Below are 18,653 nucleotides of genomic sequence, written 5' to 3'. Positions count from 1 at the left end.
TATTCAATGTCCTTGCCCCAAAAAGGGAAGAGTAGAGCTCTTACCAATAACATAGCATGTCATCCAGGTCCCCTTTCCAAATACACCTTGGAGGAAGCGAAAGATCAAAAATATGGAAAAGTTTGGTGCAAAGGCCACAACGATACCACACACACCTACCCCAAGGCAGGAGAAGAGATAAACAAGGATTCGGCCATATCTGCCAAAAAGAAAGGGAAAATGGTGAAAGATCCTTGCAGTTTTGTTCCTGTTGACTCATTTAAAAGCCCCTTCTTAAGTCTTGCCATGGCTTACTATGGCTTTAGTAGGCCATAGAAGTAAATTTATAGAAGTAAATTAGTATAAATTAGGTCAAGGTAGCCTGAGTTATGCCAAACAATATTGCTAAAAGGACACAGAATTCAAGGAAAGGGTAGTGGTACAAGATGGTTGCCAGCTTTTCTTTCAGGCAGCAAAGCAGGAGAGATGAAGTCTAGTATTAAACCTAAGGTGCATGTCTGATTTGATGGCATGTGGTATGTGAGAAAATATCATGAGCTAGGTGCTAAGATCACTTTCACTCTGTTGCAGGTGTTATAATCTTTTCTGCCTTTTAGGTTTACAACTATTTTGTCATTTGTAGCTATTTCTCTCTTTTAATTACACGAACATCTTATCATAATTTTGTTCTACATCATTTGTAGTATATTCCTCCTCATTTACTTACTGTACTCTCAGGATAGAAATGTTATTATGTTCATTCCTTCAGAGTACTTGATTTTATTGGTTTATGTTTCTTGAACCTTCTTTGGTCCTCAGAGTACATTTGTGGGGTCAACACATGATGTTGACAGATTTTAGATTCCCTCACCATTGGGCTTTAGGATGGCGGCTGTCTAAGGTTGTGCTGTGTTGGTGGTAACGTGGTGGAAGTCTTTCCACCTTAATACTTATCTCACTGTATTTCGCTCTGTTTTAACAACTGTGGATGAAAACATTTAGGTCCAGTTTTTAGAAAAGAGTTTTTAATTTTGCATAAGTACAACTATACTACCAGCAAGTATATGCTTTAGATTTTATATTGTCTTCCGACATTTTCGTCATATATTAAATTAATATTACATTTTAAACATCTGGAATAATACTGAGATTTCCCAGACCCAGACGTATGTCCAAAATAAAGTTTGAAATGTATCTAACTTTTTCCTGATAAAAGTTCTTTTTGACTAAACAAGACTTTTAAATTTGGTAGTAATTTCCTGGGTTTTTTTTTAAAAAAACCAACCAAACCAACAACTCAAAAATATGTTTTTAATCAAACACTTTTTGAATGATTTATTTTTCTATTTTAAAGATTTATCTTTTTTTAAATGTATAGAAAATGTTAAATATGTATTTAAAATATTCCTATGAGAATAATTGGTATTTTTCAATCACGTCTATTCCAAACTGTGTTAAACTTTCTAATATTCATATACAAACTTTGTAGATGACATTTAATTCTAACTTTTTAAAATAGCCATTAATCCTAAGATTTCAAAGTACCTTAAGCACATAATGACCCTCTTTGATTTGCTCAAAGATAACTAGCATAGTGTAAATGCCTCTTGTTTTTGTCTTCTGTCAACCTTGTTTGACAGCTCTTTCTTTTGAGTACAAGTGCGTGAATAGTTCAAAAGGTATTTTATCTGCCTACTTATCTTCTCTGGTTGCAAACTGTCCATATAAAAATTACATTATTCTCTATTTATTTTTTTAAATTATTAACTTAGGAATTCTTTTGCAAGTAATATTTGATACTTAGACTGTTTTGGAACTGTTTGTTGTAGCAACCCAATATTCAAAAGTTGGGTCATGCATATTATTCTCCATCACTCAGACACATGGAACGTACAGTACGTTCATCCCCAACTGGATGACAGTAATTCTTCAACCAATCATGTTTTCATTTCAAATGATTTTTTTTCCTGAAAATTCAACGTTTGTTATCTGACATTATTCTCTACACATGCTGCAAAACATCCCTGCCTGTGAAATCATTTACTGGGATATTCATGGATAGAACAGGCAAAGGAAATACCATTTGTATCCTTAAAAATACCCACCTCAGGTGAAGTTCACTTCCATATATTGGCCCAGGATTTGCCACCACTTACTTTCACTTAATTTATTTAAAATAAGGCTCCCTCCTCCTATTTTGTGGACTAAAAGGGCCTTAAGTGCCTTGCTCTAATGCTGGTCCTCTCAAATATCACTCTCAAACTTTATTTTTTTAACGTAACCCATTCAGTTGTCAAAATGTTGAAAACTGACTGTAACCATGACTTCGCCAGCTAGTACGTGAGTATGTGTGCTTAATGTGTGAGTTTTATACAGAGTTTCTTTCTCCTTTCCCAAGCTAGCTGCTTAGCCTATTTAAAAAATGGCTCTATACAACCTTCAACACTCACTAACCCAGAAGTTGAGTCCAGATGTTAACAGAAATCATGAAATGGTACAAGACAGGCTTCTTTCATTCCAATTCCAGTCCAAATAGAGCCAAGAAGTACTAGATATTTTATGAAATGTCCAGCCTAAATTATGAGTTCAAGATTATCATAGGATCAGATAAATTTCCAAACCTGAGGATGCTTAATAAGACTGAGCTGAACTTCCAAACCTTTCAAACCAGTTACTGTATAAGGTGTTGATCCTTTTTAAAAGTAGGGTTGCAGTAACACCTATACTTTACCTGTCTGCAGCATAGCCTAGGGTGAATGCTCCTGCCAGAAATCCCAGATTGAGAACACCTTGTGTTAGATCTAGAAGCCAGGCGTTGTCACATACAAGGTTGTACTGTGGGAACAAACAAGAAGTATGAGACCCCCCCACACATGGGCTATTTATTTTTAGAGCAAAACATTTTTAAAACCTGCACTGTTCTCTAGTTGGAAAACAGGGGAATGGGGACAAGGGAGGAGAAATCCAAGCAAGTTCCTGATCATTGGCAGTTTAAAAAACCAGTTTTCCAAGAAAGTGAAAATATTTCAGTAACGCTTGAATTCCACAGATTTTTATGGATTCCTATCAGTCTGGTAACAGACTTGTCAGTCAGACTGTGCCCTGGGACTGGTCCCCTTGTGCTGCCGCTGTGCCCCAAGCATGCCCATGCTGTGTGTGCCCCAGGCAGTGTGCAATGAGCTGTTTGTGCAGGTGGAGGGGTGCCCAAGCCACTATGCCGTGCTGCTGATGATCTTCTTGGTGCCCTGGGCACACCTGTGCTCCTGGTTTAGGACCCTGAGCTTTGATGGTGCAGAGGGCAAACCCAAGTAACCTCACAACCTGTACCCACAAGGCCTTCACTTTTATGCAGCACTTCCACACCGACTGGAAGTACCCTTGCTCCTGCATCCCACCAAATAGGGCCTCATAAAAGTGGATGTTCGAGTGCCCCTCTGTGCACCACAAGGTCATTCACCTCCTCCCAGGTCCAGTTGGGGGACCTGGCAGTTGACACAGGCATACGCATGTGGGCAGGGCTGGGGCTTGATGCGGAGGACAATGACATTCTTGTCCTGCGCCAGGTCTCTGGGCCCCTGCGTGGCTATCTCTGTGAGGCCAGCCCTGGACAGTTGCCAGAAGCACCCAGCACCGGGGCACTGCCAGGGACTGGGAGCCATATTGCAGAGGCACTTCACCACAGGACCTGCAAGCACAGGAGACAGCTGGGGAAGAGTAGCAGCAGGGAGCAGGTGCCAGAGATAGCCAGGCAATAGCCCTGGGGGGATATCAGGTCTGGGCAAGGGATGCAGCAAGCTGCAACCGTTTACAACACTCAGTTGTGGCCAAGCAGCAGCTCTGGAGGAGGACAGGCCAGGCAGAGACAAGCCTGTAGTCTGTCCAGGGGGGCACATAGGGCCTGCTGGGCTCCTGCAAAGAATAGCAGTCTTGTCTAGGCTCCTGGTGTGTGTGTCCTAAGGCACAAAATGGCTGCAGGCTTTTATAGCCTGCAGCTTGGGGTTTCCAGAGAGCAGCCCAGCCCTGAGGGAGGAGAGGCAGCCAGCCAAGAGCCCTGGGGCTAGGCTCAGGCCACCCCCCTAGTGGCAGGTCAGACCTGGTGCTAACGTTAGTGCCGGGTCACATCTACATGTGCATTACTGTGCACTAAGTAATCATGACTAAATTTGATACCTGCATTTACAGTATCAAATTTAGGTACTATTAGCGTAAGTTGATGTGCATTAAGGGCATGCATGTGTAGAAACATGTCATAATGTGCATTAACTTAGGCTAATGAGCATTAATGCGTCTCATGTGGATGCACCCACTGACCATGAAATGATAGAGTTCAAGATCCTAAGGGGAGGAAGAAAGGAGAGTCAGAGAATAAAGACACTGGACTTCAGGAAACACTTGAACTGGTGGGCAGCATACCCTGGATGACAAGTCTGAGGGGAAAAGGAGTCCAGGAGAGCTGGCTGTACTTTAAGGAGGCCTTTATAAGGGTGCAGAGCAAGCTATCCTAATGCAACAGAAGAATGGGAAGTGCAACAGGAGACCAGGATGGCTAGACAAAAATCTCTTTAATGAGTTGAAACTCAACAAGGAATCCTACAAAAGTGGAAACTTGGTCATATTACTAAGGAAGAGTATGGGAGTGTCGCATGTGCTTATAGGGAGAAAGTTAGGAAGGCAAAGGCGTGATTTGAGATGCAACTAGCAAAGAGAACAAAAAGCCATAAAAAGAAATTCCACATGTATTTTAAAATAAAGGAAATCCAGAGAAACCATAGGTCCCTTAAAGCAGCGGTTTTCAACCTGTTTTCATTCACAGACCCCTAAAATATTGCAAATTGAGGCATGCAGCCTTTTGGAAACCTATTGTGTGGATAGCAAACATAAGTACATAATTACTGACAAAGAGTTCTGTTAAAAATAAAAATAATATCAACAGCAACAATAACAATAATACAGTTTTGTGAACTCATCATTTTGTCGTCATTTCTAATGAGATGGTTGAGCCTGCTTCTTGGCAGAAAGCATATGAAAATTTGGTATGATAGGTAACAGTTTCAGTCTTAGATCTCCTTCAACATCCAGTTTGTTTCAGTATTTTGTTTTTATTAATACCAAGGCTGAAAATCCACTTTCACATAAGTACATGGTAGTGAACGGCATCAAGACTTTAATGGTCTTATCTGCCCAATCAGGGTACTCCTTTTTTATTTTCAACCAGAATTGGACAAGAGGTTTCTGCTTGAATTCAAGTTCCAGTCCCATATCACAGGATAACTCAAGTAACTGCTCTGCTTGTTTCACTGTTAGACAGGACCTAGAGTTGCAGTCTGTTACAGAGGGGTTATGTATCTATTCATTCTCATTACCCATTTCAGGAAAGCCCTGGTGAAACTGAGATTTGAATGTGAACAAATGTTCCCCGATTTCTTTTTTCATATCACTGTCCAGTGTCAATTCATCAACCCAAAAAGGTTTTCTGAGAATTCATTCACATAGAAACATGGCACCAAGGGGGCCTCTGGGGCCATCAGGTAGTCCCCTGCATACACAGGCAGGCATTCACCCAGAAATTCCCCTAGAGTGTGAAGGTTTGACATGACAAACCCTCACACATTCACAGGTCTTATATGTGCTGGAAAGATGAAAAGTCAGGGCACAGACTGAGCTAGTAGATATCCCTATACTCCACCAGAATTTTGCTGGTGGCCTCCCATCAGTTCTGTAGGACCTAACCTTTTACTAAAAATAAGTGCAGTTCTCATTAATCCAAGCAAAGCTTTCCGTAAGTACCTCAAGACACTGCCAATTTTCCCAATGGATATTCCATTCAAACTGGTAGGCGCTCTCTGTCTCTCTCTGTCTCTCTCTGTCTCTCTCTCTCTCTCACACACACACACACACACACACACACACACACTCTCCTGTTCGTACACTGATATCACCGGGGCAGTGGAGGGACCACAGGGCTGTAACACTGCTGGGTCCCATATGAAGCAGCAGGATGAGGTGGGGCTGCCCAGCTGCACTCTGCCTGCTGGTGCTTGGGCAGCCTCTGGCCACGGAGGGAGCTGGAACAGCAGCAGCGCCACCACCACCACAAGTGCTTCCCCTTTGGGTGGGACTGCTGTCCTTACAGCCACCTTCTGTAGACCCCCTAGCTATGCTTTACAGGGCCCCAGGGATCTGTGGACCACAAGTTTCATAGATTTCATAGACATTAGGGCTGGAAGGGACCTCGGGAGATCATTGAGTCCAGCCCCCTGCCCAAAGGGCAGGAAGTCAGCTGGGGTCATAGGATCACAGCAAGATAAGCATCCAATTTACTCTTGAAGGTGTTCAATGTAGGTGCTTCAACCACCTCCGCTGGCAGACTGTTCCAGACCTTGGAGGCTCGGACAGTAAAGAAATTCTTCCTTATGTCCAGCCTGAAACGGTCTTGCAGGAGTTTGTGACCGTTCGACCTCGTCATCCCTTGGGGCGCTCTGGTGAACAGATGTTCCCCCAGATCCTGGTGGTCACCCCTGATAAACTTATAGGTGGCCATCAGATCACCCCTGAGCCTGCGCTTTTCCAGGCTAAAGAGTCCCATGGCTCTCAGCCTGTCATCGTAAGATCTGCTTTCCTGACCTCTGATCATATGCGTGGCTCTCCTCTGGACTCTCTCAAGCTTCTCCACATCCTTTTTGAATTGTGGAGCCCAAAACTGGACGCAGTACTCCAGCTGTGGCCTCACCAAGGCCGAGTACAATGGGAGAATGATGTCCCGGGATTTGCTCGAGAAGCATCTATGGATGCACGCCAGCATTTTGGTCGCTTTACTAGTTGCAGCATCGCATTGGAGGCTCATGTTCATCTTGTGGTCAATGATGACCCCCAAGTCTTTTTCTTCTGTAGTGCTAACCAACGTAGCACTGCCGAGCCTATGAGGGTGGTGCAGGTTTTTCCTCCCAAGGTGGAGAACCTTGCATTTTTCGGTGTTAAACACCATGAGGTTCTCATCTGCCCATTTGCTGAGCTTGTCCAGGTCAGCCTGGATCACCCGCCTATCTTCTGGTGTGGATGCTTTGCCCCAAAGTTTGGTGTCATCAGCGAACTTGGCCAATCCACTCCTGACTCCAATGTCCACATCGTTAATGAAGATGTTGAACAGGATGGGTCCCAGGACAGAGCCTTGAGGGACCCCACTGGTCACAGGGCACCATGATGAGTGACTGCCATCAATCACAACCCTCTGGGTCCGACCACGAAGCCAATTTCCCAGCCAGTGGATCGTGGTGGAGCCAAGGCCACAACTGGGCAGTTTGGCCAAGAGGTGATCATGGGATACCAGATCAAAAGCTTTTTTGAAGTCAAGATATATGACATCAATCTCTTCTCCCTTGTCCAGGTGATAGGTCACCTGGTCATAGAAGGAAATGAGATTGGTCAAACAAGACCTACCCGCAACAAACCCGTGCTGGCTGTCCCTTAGAATGTTAGCCTGGGCCAGTCCCTCAAGGATGGCCTCCTTAATAAACTTTTCTAAGATCTTCCCCAGGATAGAAGTCAGGCTAATGGGCCTGTAGTTAGCCGGATCCATTCTCCTCCTTTTCTTGAAGATCGGCACCACATTGGCCTTCTTCCAGTCTTTGGGCACTACACCAGAGCGCCAGGAGTTTTCAAAGATCCGTGCCAGGGGGCGGGCTATGACACTCGCCAGCTCCTTGAGTACCCTGCACAGGGGTGCAGGTTGTCAGGGTCAGCTGACTTGAAGGTATCCAGCTTCTCAAGGTGTTCCTTCACGAGGTCAGCATTGATGGAGGGTAGGGGATCCCCCTCACCCAGATTTCCCTGTCCCATAGCAGGCATGGGCATCCCGTGTGACTGATGAAAGACTGATGCAAAGTACCTATTTAATAGGTTGGCTTTTTCCTGGGCATCAGTTGTCAGTTGTCCCATCTGGTTTAGCAGGGGTCCAACATTGCCCTTGCTTTTCCTCCGGCTCCCCACATATCTGAAAAAGGACTTTTTGTTGTCCTTGATGCCTGAAGCTAGTTGGAGTTCAGTTGCAGCCAGTTGAAAACCACTGTCTTACAGAAGGCAACCTAGTTATAGATGAGACAGAGAGGGCTAAGATATTGAATGCCTTTTTTACTTCAGGCTTCACAAATAGGGGCATCTACCAGATGATGAGTAAAGTTGGCAGAAAAGTTAGGGAAGAAGTTAAACAGCATAAAGTAGTGAAGAACAGGTTGGGGATCACTTAGAGGAGCTAGATGCTTTCACATTGGCAGTGCTTGCTGGGATGCACCCTAGGGTACTGACAGAATTGCCTGAGGTAATCTTCTTTGAGAACTGGTGGAGATTAGTTGGAATAATCATGGAACAGGTCTTCAAGGAATCTATTTTGAAGCACCTAGAGGAGAACACGGTGATCCGGAACAGCCACCCTGGATTCACCAAATCATTCATGGCCAGCCTGATTTCCTTCTATGATAAGGTGACAGACTCTATGAAATGGGGAAAGAGAGCAATGAATAGATATACCTTGACTTTCGCAATGCTTTTGACACTGTCTCCCACAACATTCTCATTAACAAGCTCAGGAAGGAAAGGCAGGGGTGTGGCACTCTACATTAAGGAGGAATACACATCCTCGTCAATTAGCAAAGAATCAGAGGAGGGGCACGCTGAAGTGCTCTGGGTTAGAATGCAAGGCAGTTGCAGGGAAAGAGACTTAACAGTGGGGGTCTACTACGGACCTCCAACCAAGGGGAAGGGCTAGACCAGGAATTCTTAAGTCAGCTCATGGAGTAGTTAGGTCAAAGGACATGGTCATCATGGGGGACCTGAACTTTCCAGACATCTACTGGGAAGAGCAGTCAGCCAGGTCTGACCGCTCACGTAGGTGCCTAGCCAGAATGCAGGAGGTGCACAGCCCCACCAGGGGAGACACCTTGTTGGACCTGGTGCTGGCCACCAGCAACAATCTGGTGAGTGGGCTGTGGGTGTTCGACTACCTGGGCAACAGCGATCATCGCCTGCTGGAATTCACCATCCAGTGCAAGGTGGCAAAGGCCTGCAGCAAGGCAGCAGCCCTAGATTTCAGGAGGGCGGACTTCAATGAGCTAAGGAGAATAGTTGGGGAAGCACTAAGGTCCCAGAGGGGAGAGGAGCCAGGTGTCCAAGAAGAGTGGTCGCTCTTTAAGGAGACGATCCTCCAAGCCCAAAGGGAGGTAATCTCAACACGAATCAAAGAGGGCAGGAGGGCACATAAGCCCCCAAGGCTCACCAAAAGTATCTGGGAATGTCTCCTAGTTAAAAGGGAGGTGCACACCCAATGGAAAGGAAGGGCCATCACCAGGGAGGACTATAATGCAGTTGCTCGGGGATGCAGGGGGGTAGTCAGGGAGGGCAAGGCGGAGATGGAACTGGGACTAGCTGCCCAGATCAAGGACAACAAGAAGTCCTTTTTTAAATACATAGGGGATAAAAAGAAGGTTCCAGGTAATGTGGGGCCCCTGCAGGACATGCTAGGAAATTTGGTCATCACACCAGATGACAAAGCCAACATATTTAACCATTTCTTTGCCTCCATTTTCCTGAGCAGGGACCGGAACAGCCACCGCCCCTCTGGGCACCCCCTAGACTCCAGGGGAGGCTCACCTAGGCCAAGGGTTAGTGAGGAACTAGTCAGGGAACTTCTGGAGGGACTGGATGTATTCAAATCAGCTGGTCTGGACGATCTCCACCCTAGAGTACTGAGGGAATTGGCTGAGGTCATTGCAAGACCCCTGGTACTGCTTTACAAGCACTTGTGGTGCTCTGGTGTGATGCCAGAGGACTGGAAGAGGGCCAACATGGTTCCCATGTTCAAAAAGGGGAGGAAGGAGGACCCAGGAAACTATAGGCCAGTTAGTCTTACCTCAATCCTGGGCAAGCTTTTTGAGAAAATTATTCTGGCTCATATCCACAAGGGGCCAGCAGGAGAGATTATGTTTAGGGACAATCAACACGGGTTCATTAGTGGCAGGTCCTGTCAGACCAACCTGGTGGCCTTCTATGACCAGATCACCAAATTCTTAGATGCAGGGGTAGCAGTGGACGCAGTCTTTCTGGACTTTTGGAAGGCCTTCAACACTGTCTCTCAATCCGTTCTCATTAAGAAACTGGGGGACTGTGGTGTCAACGCCCACACAGTCAATTGGGTCGCCAACTGGCTAGAGGGCTGCACCCAGAGAGTGGTGGGGGATGGGTCATTTTCGACCTGGAGGGATGTGGGCAGTGGGGTCCCCCGGGGCTCGGTCCTCAGGCCTGCACTGTTCGACATCTTCATCAGCAACTTGGACGAGGGGCTAAATAGCACCCTGGAAGAATTTCTTTACTGTCCGAGCCTCCAAGGTCTGGAACAGTCTGCCAGTGGAGGTGGTTGAAGCACCTACATTGAACACCTTCAAGAGTAAATTGGATGCTTATCTTGCTGGGATCCTATGACCCCAGCTGACTTCCTGCCCTTTGGGCAGGGGGCTGGACTCGATGATCTCCCGAGGTCCCTTCCAGCCCTAACACATGGGGTGAACACATGGGGCTCATTTGCAGGCTGGATTGGACCCTGCAATGCCCCTGTATGCTGCCTCTGCCTGGCCCTGTGGGCTGCAATTCAGCCCCAGGGCCCTACACTGCCCCCACCTTGCACCACATGCCAGGATCAATCGAGTGAGCAGGATCACTGCCTTCAGGGCTCCCCATGGACCCATGGAGGTCAGTCAGTTTTTCTACATCCCCTTAGACCCTGCTCGCATAACTTGCTGATTTGCCAGCTGGACCAAAAATAACAGCCCCAAACTTCCTATGTGAAATTATTTACTTTTCTATTATTTTACCCTTATTTCCACTGCTGCTTCCAATTGCAAATAAAGAAAGAAAGGAGAGTTCCAGGAACTCCTTCCAGTCATGTGCAAAAGGAGAGGAAAAGAGCAGTTATAAAAAATTAAACACAGTTGTCCATCTCCTCAGCTGCTGTAAATGGCCCTTGTTCCTTTGAAATAAATGGAGCTGTGTTGATTTCCCCCAAAGACCTAAAAGAAATCAGCCTAAGAACTTAGTGTGGAGCTTGTCTCCTAGCACTCCACCAGTTCCCCAGTCTGTTCTCATCAGTCTTCTACTACCATAAAAAATCTTACCAGCCTACAGGAAATAAGAAGAGATATCACTGTTTTAATCATATTAATTATATTTATATACACACACACACACACACACACATATATATATACACACATGCACACACATATACATATGTGTATATGTGTGTATATATTATGTGTGCGTGTGTGTATATATATAATAAATATATATATATATATAGTATGTGTGTATATAAGGTGTTGTGAACTGGACCTCACTGTATCACAAAGTATGCTGCAGCTCATGAAAGCTTATAGTGTATACATCTCTAATTTAGTTAGTCTGTAAGGTGCAAATTTCCCCTGCCTTCTGCTTTATCATCTGAGCCAAGCAGTACTATGCTGAGGACAGGCTTTGTGGGGTTTTTTCCACGCTGTAGAACAAGCCCTTCTCAAATAGTACAAGAAACAGAATGGCCATTCTCTTTCTGTCTCAGCTCAGCTTTGACAGTCGTGTTATTGGCAGCCGTAAGATGCTGTAAAAGTTGTAGAGTAAACATAAGCGAATTGGCTGCAGATGTCTTTGAGAAAGCTGTTTGGGTTTTCTGAGACAACTGACACATAAAAGACAGCAAGGATTTATTTAGAGCAGGTGCAGTAAGAAAATGTATTCTGATGCTGACTTGTCCATCTTAGACCTCACATGTGCGTAAAGAACGGTTTCCAAGCCTTCAGACTGCATCACCTTCCCATAAGGAAGTGCTGCTGATAGGACACATTGGGATTACTTCCATGTGCTAAACTTCTGCCAAAAAAGGCTGCTATCAAAACCAGAGCACTGCAGCTCTGCTCTTAGCAGCAGGCAGACCTGTGTTTTCCTCGCTCTGATCTACCATTAGGGGTAATCAAATCTGCAATGTTGATTGCAGTCCACTAATACACCACTAAGAGGCACCATTGCCAACAACCTGAAGGTAACATTACCCTCACTTCAGAAAAATCATAGCAGTGGTTAGCTTGCATAGGGAGCTAAATTTTCCACAGGCGGGATTTAAGTGCACAATGCCTATTAATACCAGTGGAAATGTCAGTGGTGTTTCTTTCTGACTCTGCACCATTGTAAGGAGCTGCTGAATCAGGACAGGCTTCAGCAGGCTGACCAGCCCTGTTCGTTGGCCTATTCCTTCCATTTTGCAGAACTGGTATCCCCTACTGTGCTTCCCTTCCCGAGCGAGATGCTGCCGCGCTCCGGATGTTGCTGTAATGGAACTTCTGCCACCAGCGCTGTCCTTCATCATTTATGATGCCAGCATATGACACAAATTGACTTTAGCTAAGTACTTGGACTTCCTCTACTTCCCTTTCCAAGATAAGCCATTTTATTCTGGTCACATCACTTATCCAAGCTGCTTCTGTTTCTAGGTTAGTAAGAAGCTGGAAGAATTCACTGAAATTAAGTAGCAGGCTATTTGGCTTTCTTGTTCTGGTACCTCTCCTGTTTGATTTCACTGAGAAGTTGTACATTGGCTTAAACATGGAATCACATTAATCTTGCTGGAATCAGGGTGGGGTTTTAAACATAATGCCAAATTGATTTCAGTGCCTTTGCTGATACCCACACCCGTAAATCATGCCGTCATCCTGATCCCTACCGTGTTTTGTTTTATTGTAAATTCAGGATCAGGAAGTGGAACTATACTGAGAGCAAACAGAGCTTATAAGGTAACTGCCTGACTTGAAGTATCCATGTGGAAAAAACACAGCCAAAAGTTGTATTGCTTATCACTAAACCCTGATTTCTGAAGTAGGTAATCACATGTATAAAGTGTTGATCATACAACGGATTCTACCCTTCTCCTTCCCCAGATACTGATCCAGGAGAAAACTGGTAGACTAGCCCAGTTCCAGGCACCTACCGTTGGTATCCCATAACAACTCCAGTAATAACAGAGTGAACAGCGGGCACTTCCACTGTTACTCTTGCACAAGTTATGGAAGGGGGATGAAGAGGGTAGCTCATCAAATCCAACTTTGACTTTTACCCAAGAGCTACCACAGCTAATGCCACCTATGAAACTATTTCAACCCAGATTGAAAACTTACATAGATGTAAGAGTAATGGGCACATTAAAAAAACAAAAACAAAAAACATGCCCCCACCCCATCAAAAATAGCCAAACCCAGGAGCTTCCCAGGTCCCTTTACATTGTTGCAGCAATGCTAAGGAACCAGAGCAATATTTAGACTCCAGCCTCATGTAATTCCTTCATTCATTCACTACAGTATCCTACAAGACAAGAATCTCCAGCTCGCATCTTATTTTCATCTGTCTGGTAACCAGGTGCCGGACAACATCTACTGAGACTGGTACCTCGCCATGAGGAGCTGGTTGTGGACCTCTATGAGCTGATAAACTATGCTGGAAGGAATGCTAATTCTAGCAGGGACACCCATACTGGTTCAGTTAATGCTTGGACATCAGACAAAAACAGCCCTAAGTTGAATGCAACATTTCAGGTGTGATTTCATCAGTGCTTGAGAGAGAGGGAACACTGCAGGCCTGCTCTGCGAATTTATCCCTTTGCAAAGTAGCTGAAGTCTTTGGTGTTTATTCTCCTCTGATGCACTGCCTAATTCACTAATATAAGACCTGGATGTCTCTTCAGCTGCTCTGCTTTCTAGTTTCTCTCTCCTACTAAACATCTGTTCTTCAGATTACTATGTAAATCATCCTTTTGATTTAGTCTCTAGTCATTTTGTCTGCTAATGCAATCAAATACGAAGTTATGGGGGGTCTTAAAGTAAAAAAAATAGTTCATCCATATGAAATGAAGCATCTATAAATAGGCACACTAGAAAAGGGGTAGCTGTTTCAGTGATCACATGAAATGGGATGCTGTTATACCTGACCTAGTTTCTCACCTAAATTTTATGGAAGCCCTGACTTAATGAGGGAACACTGCACAGCTTGTATTTAACTTGTTCATGCTGGGGATAATAACATATTAGCAATACACAGCTCTTATCCAGCTTCTTTCATTAATGGACCTCAACGCACTTTGCAAAGGGGGTCAGTATTGTTACCCCCATCTTAAGGAGAAAATGAGACAGACAGAGGGGAAGTGACTCACTAACGGGCCAGTGGCAGAACCAAGAAGAGGAGCTGATTCTCCTGAGCCCCTGCCCTGTAATTTATCCAGCCTTACCAATTTTTTGGTAAGTAATTCAGTCTGATAAGGAGTCACATTAGATCCAGGTCAAAGTACAGGGATTGTACTCTTGACTTGATCCGAGGTAGGAGGCTCTCTTTCCGTGCTGATGCTGCTGTATAGCCAGCAGGGAAAGGAGAGGAACACTTTTAAATCGCTCATGATTTTATGTCACTCTCTGGGCTGATTCAGTGGCTTTCTTCTTTTATAGCAGAATATATTCAGAAGCCTAGCAAAAGTTACTGGCAGCAAAGAGGGCAGTCAGGTGCTCAACTCTGGTTTGCTTAGAACAGGACTTGGAACATGGTATTAGACCAGGGGCAGGCAAGTATTTTGGGCAGAGGGCCATTTACTGAGTTTCAGCAAGCCATTGAGGGCCTCATGACAGGCCGCTCAGGGCAGATTAATATTAATTTTCTAAATTTTTTAGGGGCCCCGCGGGCTGGATACAATGACCTGGCAGGCTGCATCTTGCTCACCCCTGTGTTTGGTGAACAAGGCTCTCGTGGCCACTGCCCTTTGTCCTCTGCATCTAATCTGAGTGTCTCCATCTTATTCCATCCTCTCTTCTGACTTCATGTAAGGAATTGGGAGGGCTACAGTGACCAAAATCATAGCCCAGTTTTGATTTAGCTGGTTTCAGCTGCTCAATCATAAGTATAAGGAGCATCTCCCTTCCAAGCACGCTGGCTCCTCATGAACTCAAGAGAAACTGAACATGCAGCTGAATGTATTGCTGCCTGAGGATGTTTGCCAAAGACCTTCACCTCCTACATCTGCCTCTGAATTACAAGTTTCATTTTCTCTAAGCAAGAGCCAAGAAGCAACTCTTTTTTTTTATCATTGGCTGGTGGAAAATGATAATGGCTCCAATTGATACAATTTGATCTTTCACCGACTGCAATAAATGGACTCTGAGCAGCTCTCTGCCTTGCCAGTTTGCTTACTCACTATGAGCAGTCATCAATTTGAATGGCTGACTAAAGACTGGACAAAGGGAAAAAAATCTTTCCCAATTACTAATGTTCATTTTTAAAAAATAATGTTAGGGGAACACTAGTGCTCTTGACAAATTTAGAATCAAAAGCTGTGGGATCTCAATGATGCCTTTAGGAGAAGTACAATACCTGCCACAGTACAAGCTTCCTACACTGGGCTGGGCTGCTGTCTACTGGCAGATAAATACAGTTCATGTTCCCTGACCATTCTGTCCATTGCCAAGGTTGCAAATACAGCTACTCAATGCAAACTGTGCTCAGTGCTTTCCAACTCATTTAATCATGCCTCCAGCCTTCAGGTTATGCTACTTTTCCATCACTTCTAACCTGAACAAGCTTTCAGTTATAACCTCAAGATAAATTCTCCATATCCCACTACAAATCCCAAGGCAGTCCAGTTGCTTTTACCTTTCCATGAACATAAACAATCTGGAGCACTGATGTTTCATGAAGACATCTGTGATAAATTGGGTTGCAGCTGTGAACTCTTTGGGCTGCTGCCTTTTGCCTGTGTTTGTATAACGCCTAGCACAATATGCCCCAGTTGATGGCTGGGGCTGGCAGGTTAATGGGCACATGGATCGCTTGGTTGCTTTGATCCTTTATGCAGCACCTCATGACTATATCGCATGCCTTTAAGATACTTTTGTGCTGATGTTTTTAGGCACCACAGCTCTGACTTTCATTTCTCTGCAAAACTTTACATGCATCTTTGCTGCTAGGTCTACAAATCAGAGCCAGACTGTGGCACACCACTTATATGATTAAAGATTATTGCTGAGGTCTAGCAAAGTTTCTTGATTGACCATTTTCAGCCCAGTACAGCAGTGATTCTCAACCAGGGTGTTGTGGCACACTAGAGTGTTGCAAGATCCTTTGAATGGTGTCGTGAGGTGTGAGGAGATAAGTAGATAATCTCAGGTTCATGCTCATCCCTGCCTGGCCATTCCTCCACCCCAGCTGCCTGACCCCTCTGCAAGGAGGTAAGCACTATAATAAATACTTTAGTTTTTTAAATGGAGTGCTGTTTAATTCACAAACGTTACAGAGCAGTGTCTCAAATCTAATGAAGGGTGCATTAAGTCTAAAAAGTTGCTGCAATAGAGAATCACTGTATTTGGCAGTATTTACCGCAAATGCTAGGTACAGATATTCATAAAGCCCGAGGGGAAATCAATCTAAGTTACTTGGTTTTCTGTAAGTGGTATAGTTTAAATCAGTAGCGAACAGCACACACATTCACCCTTTGGTGGGGGAGGGGTGGGAAATCTTAGACTGGGTTCTGCCAGCCTATGTGTGCCAAACTTCTTTTCTGTTATAGGTATAGACTGGTTTCCAATTGCTTATACTGGTAAAAGGGTAATGTCTGTACCGGGTCAAAGGGTGCAACAGGCAGGTTGTAGGAAATAATTGGCATCTCTGATTTCACAGATAAGCAACTGCTGGCAAAAGCTGACTTTTTAATTGCTAACTGCTGTAATTCAATTCTTCAGTCAGGGACAGGAACCCGTGAAGGTGGTTAGCAACTAACTCATCGCTAGCCAGTTTAAATGCTTTGCTCTGTGAAACAGTATGTAATGTATGGATGAATGCTGAGATCTACAGCTGGTGGGTCAACCTAGCTCCACAGTAGTCTATTGAGCTAGACTGATTTGTACCAGCTACACATCTGGCCCTATGTGACCACTATCAATTCTTAGCTGGGGTGGCATTACTCTTCATTTAGTTTAGTCCAGCATTACAACAGGAACTATACAACGTCCCCCAGTTTACCTGCTTCAAGAACCCAGTACAAATGACCAATAAACTCCATTTCAGATTAGCTCCCCTCTTCCTAAAAGTCTGGCTTGATCACATTCAATCTCCTGCATCATTTGTAACTTGGAGAGGAGCAGTGGGGCAGGTGGGGAGAGTGCTCAAATAATTCTATAATGTATTTCTATCATAACAGCCATAGCTTTCTATTAATAGCCCTGCGCCCACTCTGAAAATACAAATCAGAAAATTTTGATTGTCCTTACCTCGCTCACGATGGATGAATGGGGTTGTCTGTACACCCAGCCATTCTGGCATGTGGTAAGTGGCACACTGCCCAAGCTGTGATTGGTAAAGTGGGCCAGTGGGTCGGCACAGCTCACGGAGATGTTGTTCCAGTCAATGTCAAATCTCTCACATTGCCCATTGGAAGACCTGTTCACCAGATTCAGAGATGGAACAGTTAAGTTCTTTTCCTCTTCAGGGGTCCATCCACATTTCTTGCTCAAGTCTGCTGCACCGGGGATCCTGCACCAATACGACTCTGGAGTGTGCCCAAGAAATACCACTCCAACAAATAGAAAAGAAAAAGTTACGCCTGTCAGGCAAAGGAGGAAAAAGACCCTCTTTTGGAACCTTCCAAATTCCCCAGCTTCTTTTAACACCTCATCAAAAGACGGCATTGTGTGCAGTAGTTTTTTAACCCGGAGAGATCCAAGAGATGTCAAAGCTAGCTTTCAAACTTTGCAACTGCTGCCAGTACTTCCTACAAACGTAGCTACATAGAGTCTCTCACTCACTCGCTCTCTCACTTTCTCTTTCCTCATACACACAGGAAATCAGAGTAGCATAAGCCACTCTGAAACAGAGCAAAGTTACACACACACATGCACATGCACACACACACACACACACACACACAGTTATGCTATGTCAAGTGGCTTGAGACTTACACACAGCAGTTACAAGAGCAATTTGAAGTGATCAAACACACTGTAAGAAAGAAGGGGCGTGCGTGCGTTTGCTATCTATCCAGAATGTTAAGCAGATTATGTAATAAGAACAGTTAACCCTCTATGGACGGACAAGTGACAAATGTCAGGTCAGCAGGCAGGGGAATGCTGTTCCTGCCCGTACCAATGGAGCCCATTTTATAGTGTTTTAAAAAAAAAAAAAAACACACAACAGAGAAGAAATTGCTCCAAAAGTAGAAGTGAGCGTTTCTGTTGGCATTCTGTATGGCAGGGACAGAATAGCTTCCGAAGACAGCTATAAAGTTGCTCTTTCAGCAAACTGAAGTTACAGCTGCAGTAATTAGTAATCTGAAGTTCTGCGTCACCATCTCTGCAGCTGGAACTGACTATCCCTTCAAGAGGATAATTGAAGGGAGGTGCTCACATACAGTATTCTCTAAATGCAGGGTTTTTTAAAAATAAAGGTCTAGCTGTGGATCTACCTGTCTTCGAAGGTTTTTATTGAGCCTTGCTCATCTGAGCATCAGAGCTGCTTCCCAAAGGTTTAAACAACAATCCCTCCTCTCTTCATTTTATCTAAAGGAAATGTAATTATTTTTATGACTAACTTGGTGGGGGGTTTCAAGGTGGAGGACT

At 44.6% G+C, this 18,653-nt stretch overlaps 1 protein-coding gene across 2 annotated transcripts in view; it reads right to left on the bottom strand.

The window, feature by feature from the left end:
* Window positions 1-17,985, bottom strand: part of SLC22A3 (solute carrier family 22 member 3) — a 50,476-nt gene extending 32,491 nt beyond the window's left edge. For both annotated transcript variants that reach the window (XR_016441780.1, XM_090042449.1), the window contains exons 1-3: window positions 17,310-17,985; window positions 2,711-2,814; window positions 45-199 (exon numbers count right to left, since the gene is read on the bottom strand). Coding sequence is in view for 1 of the 2 variants with exons in the window: in XM_090042449.1 (XP_089898575.1) it covers window positions 45-199; window positions 2,711-2,814; window positions 17,310-17,726 (676 nt within the window). In the remaining variant the exon portion in view is untranslated. The remainder of the gene's footprint in view (window positions 1-44; window positions 200-2,710; window positions 2,815-17,309) is intronic.
* Between the last annotated feature and the right edge of the window lie 668 nt (window positions 17,986-18,653).

This window comes from Crocodylus siamensis, chromosome 1 (assembly GCF_052110815.1).
Source record: "Crocodylus siamensis isolate JL-2025a chromosome 1, ASM5211081v1, whole genome shotgun sequence".
Classification (NCBI taxonomy): Eukaryota; Metazoa; Chordata; order Crocodylia; family Crocodylidae; genus Crocodylus; species Crocodylus siamensis.
The sequence above is the reverse complement of the archived record's forward strand: the minus strand, read 5'-3'. Positions and strand labels throughout refer to the sequence as shown.